Here is a 15,817-nt window from a genome sequence, read left to right on the forward strand (position 1 = left end):
AGACATTGGGGGCAATTTAGCAGGGATAAATGGCGTGACAGGTTTCCTTTTGTAAATGCAGCCCATCTTATCAGTGACGTACGCCTCCAGGTGGGCACTGGAGTAACATTTCTGGCTTAAAAACTGACAGAACTGCTTGAAATGCCAAAAGTCACAACATTTTTGTGCAACTCCAAGTTTGCGCAAAAGTTTTACAACTAATAAAAGTGTTTTTTAACTGTTTTTTGTCATATTGGCGCTATATATTTTACACAGTAAAAAAAGGACATGGGTATCCACATTATGGAGGTCATCAGATGAGAGATAAGAATGACTCTATCTACCAACAATATTGAGAGATGGCACTACGTATTTTTCTTGGTTTAAATCAAGTTACTAACTGGTTGAGAGAAGAATTCCTGGGTCTGGCATTCACCAAAATCCCCAATTATTTCATTGTGTCTACAACGTATGTATAGATCTGTTAAAAAGTCTTAGGAGGGCAAATGGTCCATTGCCAAAAGGACAGATTTATCCCAAATAATTAGGAGCACAGACCAAATCTAACTTACTTTATAATGGTCATCACCAGACATATGGATGATACAGTGCCTACAAATAGTATTCAACCCCCTGCAGATTTAGCTGGTTGACACATGCGGAATTAACTTGGCATTGTGACATTTGTACTGTAGATCAGCCTGGAAGTGGGAAATGCACTACAGCAAATTTTTTTTTTTTTTTTTTTTTTTTTTTAAAACGTTAAAAGTTAATTCAGAGTGTCATTTATTATTCAACCCCTCAAACCACAAGAATTCTGTTTGGTCCCCCTAAAGTATTAAGAAGTAGTTCAGGCACCAAGAATAATGAGCTTCACATGTGTGGATTAAAGATCTCTTTTGCCAGCCTTTTCTGACAATTTAAGACCCTCCCCAAACTTGTGAACAGCACTCAGACATGGTCAACATGGGAAAGACAAAGGAGCATTCCAAGGCCATCAGAGACAAGATCGTGGAGGGTCACAAGGCTGGCAAGGGGTACAAAACCCTTTCCAAGGAGTTGGGCCTACCTGTCTCCACTGTTGGGAGCATCATCCGTAAGTGGAAGGCTTATGGAACTACTGTTACCCTTCCACGGCCTGGACAGCCTTTGAAAGTGTCCTCCCGGGCCGAGGCCAGGCTTGTCCGAAGAGTCAAGGCTAACCCAAGGACAACAAGGAAGGAGCTCCGGGAAGATCTCATGGCAGTCGGGACATTGGTTTCAGTCAATACCATAAGTAACGTACTCCACCGCAATGGTCTCCGTTCCAGACGAGCCTGTATGGTACCTTTACTTTAAAAGCGTCATGTCAAGGCTTGTCTACAGTTTGCTCATGATCACTTGGAGGACTCTGAGACAGACTGGTTCAAGGTTCTATGGTCCGATGAGACCAAGATCGAGATCTTTGGTGCCAACCACACACGTGACGTTTGGAGACTGGATGGCACTGCATTCGACCCCAAGAATACCATCCCTACAGTCAAGCATGGTGGTGGCAGCATCATGCTGTGGGGCTGTTTCTCAGCCAAGGGGCCTGGCCATCTGGTCCGCATCCATGGGAAGATGGATAGCACGGCCTACCTGGAGATTTTGGCCAAGAACCTCCGCTCCTCCATCAAGGATCTTAAGATGGGTCGTAATTTCATCTTCCAACAAGACAACGACCCAAAGCACACAGCCAAGAAAACCAAGGCCTGGTTCAAGAGGGAAAAAGTCAAGGTGTTGGAGTGGCCTAGTCAGTCTCCTGACCTTAACCCAATTGAAAACTTGTTGAAGGAGCTCAAGAATAAAGTCCACATGAGACACCCAAAGAACCTAGATAACTTGGAGAAGATCTGCATGGAGGAGTGGGCCAAGATAACTCCACAGACCTGTGCCGGCCTGATCAGGTCTTATAAAAGACGATTATTAGCTGTAATTGCAAACAAGGGTTATTCCACAAAATATTAAACATAGGGGTTGTATAATAATTGACCCACACTTTTATGTTTAAAATTTAATAAAATTCAACTGAGCAACATAACTTTTTGGTTTGTAAGATTTATGCTTCTGTTCATAAAACCTACTCTCGTTTGCAGTTTGAAGGCTCTAACTTATTTGCATCTTATCAAACCAGCTAAATCTGCAGGGGGTTGAATACTACTTGTAGGCACTGTATAACATCCCCAGAAACAATAGCATGTTATCAGCATATAAATAAATTGTTTGAGGAAGCCACTTTTAAAGGGGTTTCTCCTATTTTTAAAGTTATTGTGTATGTGTCTAGAGAGGAATTCAAAACAAAAAGACCCCGCACTAAGAATTGTACTCTCCTTTTGGCATAGCGCTGGTCCTCCACACTGGCCACTCTGTGCTCCACCAGTCTCCTGGCATAAAGAATGTCACATGATGGCTGCTGCTGGTCAGTAGCCGCTGATTGGATGCAGTTGTCACCTGACATTCTTTGTACCAGGAGACTGGTGGGTGTCCCAGTGGCTAGTGTGGTGTGCCTGTACTGGTCCAGGAGATGGGTTAAATTCATAAATCGTCAAGCATCCATCCAAGCCTTCAAAAAGTAAATGGATTGGAGTATGGTCACACAAAAACTCTAAAAACTCTGAGACTGATGTAAAATCATTGATTTATTTCATGTTTTAATTGATCCTTTTATAATGGCTTATTGATTTGGGTAGAAAGAAAGGGAGTACAGATATTTTTACAAACTCACAACTCGTGTGTTAAGGATCAAAGTTGTTGCAATTGAAGAGATTTTGGACTCCATCTAGTTTATATAAAACTTGATTTTCATTCTCTCATTCTTGAACATCAACTGTAAGAAAAATACCAAAATACTGTAATATCAAAAATAAATATACGTAAAAAACACGACTCAAATAACATATTATACTGTCATAGATTGGATAGAATCATTGATGTGGCACTCTCCACAAGGAGAAATGTTCCCTCTTAGACCCTCTGTCAGAGGCCTCTGAACTAGCCAAATCAGATCTCCTGCTTTGCACTAAGGAGGGGCAAACACCTTGAAACACGTATTTGCAAATGAAGTGTTTGGTTTAGCTTCTTAGGCTAAGTGCCCATGATGCAGAAATGCTGCAGATTTTTTCTGCATCTCCCTGGCAGGAAAAACGCATGCGGATTTTACATGTGTTTTTCCTGCCAGGTAGAAGCGTTTGTCAAGCGTTTTTGCATGCATTTCTGCATGCGGGTTATTAAGCGCTTTCCAAGCGATTTTAGCATCACTTGGAAAAGTGCTTGACAACTTGGTCACACTATATAAATCCATGCAACTGGCATAGATTTATATAGTGTGACCAAGTTAATAGTTGAAAAAAAAAAAATATACTCACCTTCTGATTGCCCCCGGTCTTTTCTCCAGTGTGTCTGGTCTCTCGTACGGCTCGCTGTGGTGTACAAGGACCTTTCATGATGTCATTTAGTCATGTGAGAGGTCACGCGACCGCCGTCGTCAAGGGTCGCATGACCTGTCACATGACTAAATTACGTCATGAAAGATCCTTTTAGACCATCGCGAGCCGCTGGGGAGCCAGGACGCATTATACAGAAGACCGGGAGACATCGGAAGGTGAGTATAATGTTTATTTTTTATTTTAAATTCTTTTTTTAACAGGTTCTATGGTACCTGGGTCTGGAGGAGAGTCTCCTCTTCTCCAGACCCAGGTACCATCCGCACATTGAATAGCTTAATATCCACATGTGCACATGTATCAATGGCGGCCATTACGCCGTGTTTCCGCAAAAATAATGGACATACTGCGTATTTTTCCGCAATGATAATCCGCAGCGGAAATTTCCGCAGCATGTGCACAGCACATGCGGATTATAATTGGGGACCATGGGGCACGTATTACCAAGAGTTTTTTAAGCATTTTCGCTGCGGAAATTCCGAGGCAAAATGCTTGAAAAACGCATAGTGGGCACGCAGCCTTATTCTAAGTCATGTGGCAAGGCTCGTTAAAGGATCAATGTTTACTTTTAGAATTGCTACATCCAATAAGGAGCACTAGACGTTAAGTCCTTTTCCTCTAGAATTTTTTTTTCTTTTAGGCTAATTCCAGGTTTAAAACTGTAAATTTGATGGCCATGCTTAAAGCAAGCCTGTCATTTGTCATTTGTGGTATGTTCTGTACACGGTCAGACACAGCCAATTATTAAAATTAACTTTTGTTCATGGGAAAACCCCTTTAACTCATTTGCTTTGTCTACTCACCAGTTGTCTTCTGGATGGATTTATTTATGAATTGATTTTTGTAATCATGTTTTTATTCAATACTGTTTAACTTATATGTATCAAGTTGACCATTGTCAGATACTTGCTGTAGCCCACACCCCTTGATTTTTTTCCACCTGTGGGGTTCTGCCCCTGTTCCCCTCTTTTTTAGTTATATTTTTAGTTATATTTTTATATTTTGTTTCAATAAAGAGTTTGACTAACTTTAATATTTACTATAGCGTTTAACAGACACTAATCGTTTTTCATTATCAAGACAAGATATCATTTATGAATGATTCTTACATAAGCAAAATGTCATTGCCAACCAGTATTCATCTAGGCCCTTCTTTAACTGTAGAAAAAAAAAAAGTTATTTCATTAATGAGATTTGAACATATAGTTTTCTTACACTTTTCAAAGTAAATGCGGCACTGCTATATTCACTGGAACGACGGTATTCAAAGCTCCTCCAGGTGTCCACATGTTATTCACATGTAGGCGATTCCTCCAGGCAATGCTCCCAAGCAAAAGGAACCTTGTCCCGTGAGAGTTTTGCATTACACACAGTTTCTCAAAGCCTTGAAAAAGCGCGTGTAATGTGACACAGCCATAGACCATGTGTGTTATAGTCTGTGGACAATACTGGTAAAGGATTTTGATGAGTGCCACTACCATTTCTCTTCCTTTTTGTTGAATTTTCATACACTCTTTTCACAAATGAGTCTTTGGTACATTTTAGGGTATGAGCATAAAAATCTGTTGCAAATACTGATGTGTTGGCAGGAAAAACGATGCATAAAATATGTGTGTTTTTGTGTGTGTCTTGAATGCATTTTTTCTATTCATTAAAATTGGTGAAAAATGCAGCAAAAACGGAGAGGCTTCACATGCTGCAGATTTGAAACTGCTTCAAATTTGAAAGGAAAAAATAACAAGCGTGTACTGTGCATGAGATCACGGAAATCTCATCTACTTTACTGGGATGGTAAAATGAAGAGTGGCAAAAATGCAGGAAAAAAAGACAAAAATGCGACATGTGAACAGGCACTAGATAAATATAATGAGGGTCGCTCACTGCTTAGTTGGGTGCTCAGAAGAAATAATGACTTCAAAAATAGAAAACGAACTTCGGCACTTCAATTTCTGAAATTTTCAAATGCTTTGTTAAAATTGATATGTGAACAGGGACTTACACGGCAATCAACTAGTACCAAGTCTACATTTTTTTTTACAATCAGCAGATACTACTGAACGTCATTAGTGATGAATGCAAGTGCTCGTTACTTGAGTTTGCCCAGGGTGCTTGGGTATGCACTGGGTATCACCGGTGCTAGAGTGACTTGTTCGAGTCCCTGCGGCTGCATGTTTCGCAGCAACAAAACATGAAGGGACAGCCTGACACACGGGCAATCCACGGATGTTCTGTGGCTGTCTAACCGCTGAGAAACATGTGGCCTCGGGGATTCGAACATGTACTTGAGCACCCGCGATACTCGGTGCATACCCGAGCACCCTAGGCAAATTCGACTAACTAGCACTTGCACTCAACACTTAATGTCATCATAAATGTATGTAAATTCTTAAATTAAAGGTATGTTCACACAGTGCTTTATTAAGTGCTTAGTAAGATACTTGAAGAAGATGTAAAAAATTACAGACAACTTCTCCAATTATTGTTGTGACACACTTAAGTATTCCTATTTACAAGGCTTATCTTTTTGAGAACAAACCCTGTCATGTTCAGATGAATCTTAAGAGTAATTATTTGTCCACAGGACTAAACCTTACCAGACATTTTATCTGATCATTTCTTGTGCCATCATCAGAATCTGTCTTCTGGTCACTAGAAGAGAAAAAATTGGACCAAATAAATCTGCAATTCCTAGCGCCATTACCATGTTAACACAATATAACCGGTACTTACTTGTTAATTGTTATATTAATTATAACTGTTTTAAAAGGCATGATCTCCCGCTTCCTTCTGTTTACCCTAATAGAGAATAATAGGTTTGTGAAACATGATATAAGAGATAGAGACTGATGTAGACATGGGTTATCTATATACAACACTACTTCAAGGACGCGCCATGGTTGGTTTTATATTAAATCCTTCGTGACCAGGAAATTTTTCGCTTTTGCACTTTCATTTTATCTTCCCTATAATTTTTATTTTTTAGTTGACATAATCATATGAGGAATTCTATTTTGTGGGATGAGTTGCAGATTTAAATGACTACATTCATTTCACAGTACAATGTAATGAAAATGGGAAAAAATTCTAAGTGCGCTGAAATGGCAAAGGCATTGGGGTTTTTTCAGTTTTCTTTTTTACAGTGTTCATTGTGTAGTAAAAATGACCTAGCAACACGATTTCATGTCAGTTTTTCTTCTCTTTACGACATTCACCATATAGGTTACTTAATTTTCTATTATGATAAATCAGACTTTTATAGATGTGATGTTACCAAATCTGCTTAGATTATTTCATTATTATTAAATGGGGGAAAAAAAGGTGATTTTAATTTTTGTAAGTTTTTCTTTATACTTTTAAAAGCCTTTTTATTATTTACTTCTCTTAGGGGACTTGGATCATTTTATTGTTTCTTGTATATATTGCAATACTCTGGTATAAAGTAAAAATGACAGGACTAAGGACTAATATGGCAGCCAGGGAGGCCTTTAGCAGGCCCCTGGCTGCCATGACATTGACAACCCATTGGCACCCTGCGATCGCTATATAATACAGCCGACATCTCCATGGAATGGTGCGGCTCAGCTCCTTACCCCACTCCATAAAGCGGCACCTGACATGTGATGTACTAATTGGTTATACGTCAGGAAGAGGTTTAGTTCATTATTAAATATCAATTGATCATCTTCAATGAACGTTGGTAATTTTGACTTTGATGTTATCACTGATTGTTCTTGTAAAAAGCTTTAACTACAGTCACTTAACCAAATTTAGAAGAAGAAACAGTAAGATAATATTGTACTTCTTCATATACACCTACAAAGAACATTCCAACCCTATTTATCCACTCTTCATGGGAGATACACATGGTTCTGTATTTTATTAAATGAACTGATATGTTTACTTTGGTTTCTTAAACCTTAGCTGTAGTTCCCAACTATTTGGGGAGTCATTCCATGTACCAAAACTGTGTGTGTATTCAGGGTTTTTCAGACTTCCATGTTATTAAAGTAAACTCACGTAGCTCCTGTAGATTCTGAGACTTTTCCTGTATTCACATCTACTATGAAGGAAACCTTAGTTGAATAGTCCTCATCACCGCCAGTTGCTAATTGTGTGTCATCAGATTGTTCTGACCTGTGGATTCAAAAATATAATCAGAATCTTATTATATTTTGATATTATGTAAAACTTTACACTTTAATAAAATTAGTGATAAACCATAGCGACCTATCAGAAAAAGAGCATCCTAGCTGTATCTTATACAATAGACGGGATCCTTTTCTGTAATATAATATAATATCCTATTGTAGTTTCATGGTTTTAAGGTTGAAAGAAGACACAAGTCCATCAAGGTCAATCCATAGCCTAACATATTGATGCAGAGAAGGGTAGAAAACCTCTTGAGAAAAATGCTAATTGCCCAATAATAGGGGAAAAAATCCTTCCCGACTTCACATCAAACTAGTTCCCTGGGTCAACGTCCCATCAGAGAATCTAGTGCCCATAAACTGTAATATTATATTTATCAAGAAAGGCATCCAGGCACTCCATACACTTTTTCAGTGAGTCTACAATTATATCATGTGGCAGAGAGTTTCATATTATCACTGCTTTCTTGTATTCAAAGATAACAAAAATATAGAATTCAGTTTTACTTACTGTTCTTGTCCAATATCTGTTTGCTCTTGTCCAAGATCCACATCTTGCACTTGTTCAATACTTTGTTGCAATTGTTCAAAATCTATACTTTCTAACATGTCTACAATATCTGCATCTTGCATTGATCCAATATCTTCTGTTGTTTGCTGCTGTCCGATATCCACTTGCTGTGGTCCAATATCACCAGCTCCCTGCTGTTGTCCAATGTCCCCATCTTCTTGCTGCTGTCTGATATCCACTTGCTGTTGTCCAATGTTCCCAATTGTTTGCTGCTGTCCGATATCCACTTGCTGTTGTCCAATGTCCCCATCTTCTTGCTGTTGCCTGATGTCCACTTGCTGTTGTCCAATGTCCCGATCTTCTTGCTGCTGTGTGATATCCACTTGCTGTTGTCCAATGTTCCCAACTGCTTGCTGTTGCCCGATTTCCACTTGCTGTTGTCCAATGTCCCCATCTTCTAGCTGTTGCCCGATGTCCACTTGCTGTTGTCCAATATCTCCATCTTCTTGCTGCTGTGTGATATCCACTTGCTGTTGTCCAATGTTCCCAACTGCTTGCTGTTGCCCGATTTCCACTTGCTGTTGTCCAATGTCCCCATCTTGTTGTTGCCCGATATCCACCTGCTGTTGTTCAATGTCCCCAACTTCTTGCTGCTGTCCAATATCCACTTGCTGTTGCCCAATATCCTCATCTGCTTGCTGTTGCCCAATATCCACCTGCTGTTGTCCAATGTCCCCAACTTCTTGCTGCTGTCCGATATCCACTTGCTGCTGTCCAATGCCCCCATCTGCTTGTTGTTGCCCGATATCCACTTGCTGCTGTCCAATGTCTCCAAATTCTTGCTGTTGTCCAATATCTATTATTCTTTGTTGCTCCTCATCATCACTTGTTTGTTGGTCTTCCTCGTCATCACTTTCACCCATTTCTTCGATATGTACACTTCCACTATACACCATACTGATTTCTATTTGTCCAGGTTGTGGAGATTCATCCTGAACATGGACTGTGCAATCCTCATTATTTAATTGCCATAATATTAATCTGTAATATACAATGAAAAAGTTGAAAAATTGAAGAAAAATGTCTTCTTACATATCATCAAGTTTGTTTTACATTGACAGCCCTAATTTTCTCTCTCAATGTCAATCAAATGAAATAGATGGTTGAGGAACTTTTGGGTATCCTAATGAGAGGAGGTAGGGTGGTGGAAACAAATGGCAAGGTTCACATACTTATTTTGTGCTGCTCATTCACTATAGCAGGCTATAGGTGTTTCATGCTCAATAGTAAAAGACCTTTTTGTTGATAATTAAAATACTAAATTTCCCTGTTCCTATGCCCAATAGGTTTCATAGATTGTCATTGTTAATTCTATGATAGAAAGCAATGCTGACAGTAAAATATTTTAGACTTCTGATGTCAGATGTAATTTAAATGGGTTTTCCAATACTGGGGGCAGCCTCTTCTCAATCAGTATGTTTCCCCCTGTGAAATAATAACACTTATAACTTACCTCTGGTGCGGTCACCATTACAGCGGTGTCGGCACTGGCTCTTCCGGGGCTTGTGTGATAGTATGTCATGTGATTCATGTGGCCAATCAATGGCCACTTCACTGTCTCCTCCTTTGGATAAATCAGACATCTGGAGGGAGTGAGAGAGTACCCATAGTGCTTGTTTCATCCAAATGTCTATAATGTCCGAAGGAGTGAAGAGTGAAGTGGCCACTGATTGATATGGATCACATGACATAATGTCATGGGAGCCCAGGGAGAACCAGTGCCGACACTCTGGAACCGTGTCGGCAGTGAAGGTGAGTATAAGTGTTATTATTTTATATGCGAGAAACATAAGGGGTTTTCTGAGTAGTGGACGACCCCATTCACCCATATCTGTCAGGACTCAGAAGGCTTGACTGGCCAACAGGGGAACAGGTGAATACCCTAGTGGGCCCAGTGCTGGAGTGGACATCCAATGAAATAAAACATCAGTGTTTGGCACAGTACACTTAGTGGAAAATGTACAGACATGGGCAGCATCTGATCATTCGTTTAACACACTATCCACATAATTATTATATCTGAGCATAGGTAAGTTTGTGAACAAGGGTCAGCTAATATTACATGTTGCTCAAGTGGGTCCCCAGAAGAATCCATGTCACTGGTGGACCCCTGGGATCCAAGTCTGACACTGTATGTCAGGCTTAGAACATGAAGGCTGTGGTCTCAATACAAACCTTAGTGTTCTGCCATCATTTCTGCAGATAATGGATCTGAACCAGCTAAGCGTCAACCTAGCAAAAGTTGTTCTAAATAGACATCGCAGACGAGGCAAAGTAAGGGAGTTATTGCTCTTTTTAACTGTAGATTAAATTATCTGTACATTTTAATGTTTTGGTTTTATAAAGACTGGGTCATATATTTACAATTCTGGGTGTCTGGTGTGATAACACCTGTTAGGGGTGGAATCTAAATTAAGTCCCTTACAAACTGCAATCCTAATAAAGTACCTAATTTTGTCTTTTCTCAGACATATAAGATGTAGACCTCATACCTACCTTAGTTTTTGACCATTATCAATTTCAATACTGTTGTTGGTCACAGACTTTAAAAAGTTGTCTATTACTTCATTTGCACATGGACCTATAATAAATAGAAAACAAGGCAGTATTAATTCACCAGTAAGGCTGGCCATTCACCTACAGCAAGATACATTTTACCATAAAACTTCTGGGGATCGACAGGCATCTTATGTGTATGTGGGACTTCCCAACTCCCAATTCAGGGTAAAAAGGATTGTGTTACGGGTCCGGGTGGTGGAATCTCTGTGCTTCGGTGCAAGGAGGGACCAGAGGGGCATGACTAAGTGCCTACTCGGACCGACCCAGGTCACACGGCGGCTTAATCGACTCCGTGAACCAGGGAGGGACCAGGCAGGTGAACCAGGTGCCACTCTGGGACCGACCTTGTGTGAGAGCAGGTGACTCCCACGGGTCAAATGACAGGAGCTAACCGGTACAGCGGATGAGCACGGCAGGAAGGCTGGCGGGTGGTCCGGGTAGATAAGCAGGCAGGTACGGCTGATAGCCAGACAGGTGCTCTGGGTAGCCAAGCTGGCGGGCACGGCAGGTTACTTGGCTGGTGCTCTGGGTAGGCAGGCTGGCGGGCATGGCAGGTAACAGGCAGGTGCTCCAGGTAGGCAGGTTGGTGGGCACAGCAGGTAACTGGCAGGTGCTCCAGGTAGGCAGGATGGCGGGCACGGCAGGTTACTGGCAGGTGCTCCAAGTAGGCAGGCTGGCGGGCACGGCAGGTTACAGGCAGGTTCTCCAGGTAGGCAGGCTGGCGGGCACGGCAGGTAACTGGCAGACTGGCGAGCAGGACTGTAAGACAGACTGGCGGGCTGGACTGTTACACAGATTGGCGGGCAGGACTGACAGGCAGCAGGACCTGTTAGCGTACGAAACAACAACCTTGCACAGGCACCTCCATTTTGGAGAAGGTGACTTATAAAGGGGTAGACCTCCGGCCATTGGCTGGGGACTCTTTAGGATGGCGTGCGCGGCCCCTTTAAGAGGGAGGGAGCGCGCGCGCGCCCTAAGCACAGTGCCCGGGAAGCTGCACGCAGTGCGCGCCACAGCAGCAAGAGGGGAGCAGGAAGACGCCGGACCGGGACCACGGCGGTGAGGGGAACGGCGTTTCTGCCCGGCACGAGACAGAGACGCCGATGCTACAGATTGTCAGAATTTACCATACCCAATCCTTTATTTCCATGGAGATAGCGCTAATTTCCTTCTCCATATTGAAATAAATATGCATACTCGGCCAAGCATGTCTGTTTATGGTGGAGAAAGACTAGAAATGGCTGTCAGACAAATGATTATATGACTCATTGTTACTGCATCTCATATGTTTGGTCTTAAATGCGTTACCTAAAATTTCTAGAATCAGTGGCCCCCTTGCCTTACACATTTTCAAGTGAAGTAGCAAAGACAGCACAAGGGCGGGGCAGAGTGCTTTCTGAAGAAATCACAAACTTTTTTTTCTTACCTTTAAAGAAGCACTCCTCCTATCAAAGCTTTTATCCTCTTAATATATTGCAGTCATCATATTATATAGCACTGTGTACTTACAATTGCTCATGTTGCCTTTCTATGCAGTATATTCTTCTCTTTTCTCTGCTCTTTGTAGAATCAGTGGAAGATGCCAGTAGTAAGTGGTTTATTTGACAATGCGTTTCAATGCGTGGTTGTCCTGATGAAGAAGTTATATACTTTGAAACACATTGACGAATAAACCACTTACTACTGGATTGGCATCTTCCATTCTTTCATGGCAGTGCAGAAAACCCATTTTTTCCTTCCTTTTATGTTTTCATATTCTCATGGGTCTGCAACAGCCTTAAGCACTATCAGTGGTTGTGTGCACGCAACCCAATCAGGTGAGCACAATTTGTACATTTCCATTAATATTGCTACCCAGATAAGACCCTATTTTGCGCTTTGTCTCCTTCCAGTTTTTCCTTCTCCTATGTAGAAGTAGGAAGTCTCTTGTCCCTGCATTTATCATTTTCCTCTACAACTCTTGACCCAGCTGCTCCCCCCCCTGCCAGGGACTTTTGCGGTGACCTAGGACTCTTAGGCTATGTTCACATGTTGTGTTTTTGCTGCGTTTGTTTCTGGAGGCTAAACCTGTTTTCTTGGCAGTAAAGAAGCTGCTTACAAAAAGCAGGTTTTGCTGCTTTTAGTGTTGCATTTTTTTGCTGCGTTTTTCAGGATCTCAAAATTCAGCTTTGCTTCCTCCACAGAAGCATGAACATTGGTCACCAATACAAGACATATCTGAATCTATAAAACAATTTTTGGAAAAAAGGGCAATTTGACCAAATTATGTAGTGGAAAAAGATTTTTATGTCTGAAATTATAGTGACTATTCTGAACAAAAAATCTGAGCTCATGAAAAAATACAAAATTACAAATGTAACAGCAGGGGGAGGTGAAATGGTCCGGAATAGTTTACCTAAGAAGTTGGCAGAGCATTAAGTTTGTAGGACACTGCTTACTTTTTACACTTTGGTCAGCCATTGAGTTGACCAGGTATTGTTCAATTTGAGCATTGAGTTTGTAGGACACTGTTTACTTTCACACTTTGGTCAGCCATTGAGTTGACCAGGTATTGTTCAATTTGAGCATTGAGTTTGTAGGACACTGTTTACTTTCACACTTTGGTCAGCCATTGAGTTGACCAGGTATTGCTCAATTTGAGCATTGAGTTTGTAGGACACTGTTTACTTTCACACTTTGGTCAGCCAGTGATTTGACCAGGTATTGTTCAATTTCACACCTTGGTCAGCCATTGTTTACTTTTCACACAGCACTAATTTAATTAAACTGTACTAATCCTAATTAAATTGTACTAATCCTAAATTGCCATTCTCAGGTGATGAGACTAAGACATTATGGTTTTAACTTGGGAAAATCTAAAAACTAAATGGGTTTCATATACTGCTGTACCTGTTTTTTTTTCACTAAAAATGCAGCAAAACCTGATACCTGCTTTTTTTTGCTGCGGTTTTGCACTTACTCATTGCTTTCTATCGGTGAAAAGAAAGCTGCAAAAACGCAGAAAAAGAAGTGATATACTGCAATTTTCAAAAATGTAGCAGTTTTTCTATTCAGCCAGGAAAAAAAACAATGTGTGTGCATAAGATTTCTGAAATCTCATAGTTTTTGCTAGAACTGTAAAACGCAGCTTGAAATTAGCATAAATTTGCATAAATACGCAGCAAGAAATGCAATGTGTGAACATAACCTTAGGCTATAGTCACACGTTGCTTTTTTGCTGCATTTTTCCGCAGGCAAAACCTGCTCTCTTGACAGTAAAGAAGCTGCATCAAAAAAGCTGGTTTTGCTGAGTTTTTGTCAGGTTACATTTGTCTCTTGAGCATGCTGATAATGTTTAGTGCATAAAAAAACATGATTCAACTTCCTAAGGTTTTTACACCAAAAACATAGCAAAACCTTATACCTACAATTTTTGCTGCGTTTTTGCACTACCCATTGCTTTCTATGGGTAAATATTCATTTTGTATTTACAGTGACAAGCAAAAGGGTGACAATGTTTTGAACTTTTGACTTTCATGCTCCATATCTCACCATCCACTACTGCTTCAAACGTGAGCCTACCATCATTTTATAGACAATCATCTTGGCTAACTCATACATAAATTTGACTTCTAACTATTTAACATATTAGTTATGCAGATTATTTTCATTTTACTGCATTGTTACTGTTTTTCTCCTAAAAATCTAAATTTGAATTTTTATTATTTTGTTAATCCCCCTTTGGCTTTAAACACTGCCTGAATCCTTCTGGGCATGGTCTCGGTCAGATTCAAACATATCTCGACCAAAATCTGCTCTCGGGTCTCTTCTACACATACGCAAAGTTGGTGCATACTGGTTAACTCACTTGGGTATGTATACAGTTTTTTCTTCAACTCTACCCACAAGTGTTCGATTGGTTTGAGGTCTGAGGACTGTGGGGGTCAATCCAACACCTCTACTTCATTGTCACTAAACCATTTCTTCACCATTCTTGATGTATGCTTCAGGTTGTTGTCCTGCTAGAACACTATGTTGTCATTTCCATACCCAAAGTACTCGAGTGTACAAAGTAACTAGTTTTGTAGGATACTCACATATAGCTCAGCATGGAGACCACCATTGATTCTGGTCAAATATCCAACGCCTTTGGTCGTGAATCAGCTCCATATCATCAGGCTTCCTCCACCGAATTTGACAGTTACTTCAATTTCTCAATCGATTAGCCCCTTTTCCCCTTGTTTCTTCCAGACCAATTTGGACGCTTCAGAACCTAATATATTGACTTTCGTCTCATCGCTCCAAACCACTCATTTTCAATCTTCTACTGTCCACTTTTCTTTATTTTTTGCAGACTTGAGTCGACGCTTCTCATGACAATATTGAGGTCGAGGCCTCTTCCCCTTTTTTCGTGCCACCATTCCAGACTTGTATAACGTGTGTTGCACGGTGCTTGCATGGACGTCTGTGATCTCACTATTATGAAGCATAAGAGCCACCTCCGTTGCCGTGTTTATCGCACCAGAACTGATATATCTTGTTATGAGCCAACTTGTTGACTCCGATATTTTGCCTGAACCTCCTGGCTTTTGAATGAATGGACGGACTTCATTTAGTATTCTTCCAACTGTCATGGCATTCACTTGATGCAGTGTAGCAATTTTCTTGGCCGAGAAACCTCTATCTATAAGCTGGATAATGCTGTTTCTCTTTTCTTTTGAAATCTTCTTCATGGCTACTCCTTGATTTGAACCTGTGACCTTTTGCTTGGGATTCAACCTAATAACACACTGAGCTATTAGGAAATGTGGAAACTGTCACAGTCTCCACACTTTCCTTGTCTCTAGGTTACTATTGTGTGAAGGCTGTCAGTCTGATTTGGGTGTGCTGAGTTGTTTCTGCAATCATCTTTGTTCACTTCCCTTGATTAGTCTTCTACTTAAGCATGCTAGCTCCTTCACCCAGTGTCAATTGTACACTTGGTATTGCCTGTGTAGGACTGATCTCTCTGTGCTCTGTGCCTGACCCAGTCCAGACCATTTGCTTGTTATCAGACTACTCTTTTGTCTGCTCCCTTTGTACTGCGCCATCTTCCTGGACTTGACTTTGGATTGTTT

At 40.8% G+C, this 15,817-nt stretch overlaps 1 protein-coding gene across 2 annotated transcripts in view; it reads right to left on the reverse strand.

The window, feature by feature from the left end:
* Positions 1-2,621: 2,621 nt before the first annotated feature.
* The window catches only part of LOC141273068 (uncharacterized), a 28,744-nt gene continuing 15,548 nt past the window's right edge, over positions 2,622-15,817 (reverse strand). For both annotated transcript variants that reach the window (XM_073684418.1, XM_073684419.1), the window contains 7 exons: positions 10,659-10,743; positions 8,103-9,143; positions 7,461-7,577; positions 6,174-6,239; positions 6,038-6,092; positions 4,553-4,601; positions 2,622-2,827 (listed from right to left, as the gene is read on the reverse strand). In XM_073684418.1, the coding sequence (XP_073540519.1) occupies positions 2,811-2,827; positions 4,553-4,601; positions 6,038-6,092; positions 6,174-6,239; positions 7,461-7,577; positions 8,103-9,143; positions 10,659-10,743 (1,430 nt within the window). In that variant the 3' untranslated portion in view covers positions 2,622-2,810. The remainder of the gene's footprint in view (positions 2,828-4,552; positions 4,602-6,037; positions 6,093-6,173; positions 6,240-7,460; positions 7,578-8,102; positions 9,144-10,658; positions 10,744-15,817) is intronic.

This window comes from Phyllobates terribilis, unplaced genomic scaffold (genome assembly GCF_046119375.1).
Source record: "Phyllobates terribilis strain yellow unplaced genomic scaffold, ASM4611937v1 Scaffold_5__5_contigs__length_657084704, whole genome shotgun sequence".
NCBI lineage: Eukaryota > Metazoa > Chordata > Amphibia > Anura > Dendrobatidae > Phyllobates > Phyllobates terribilis.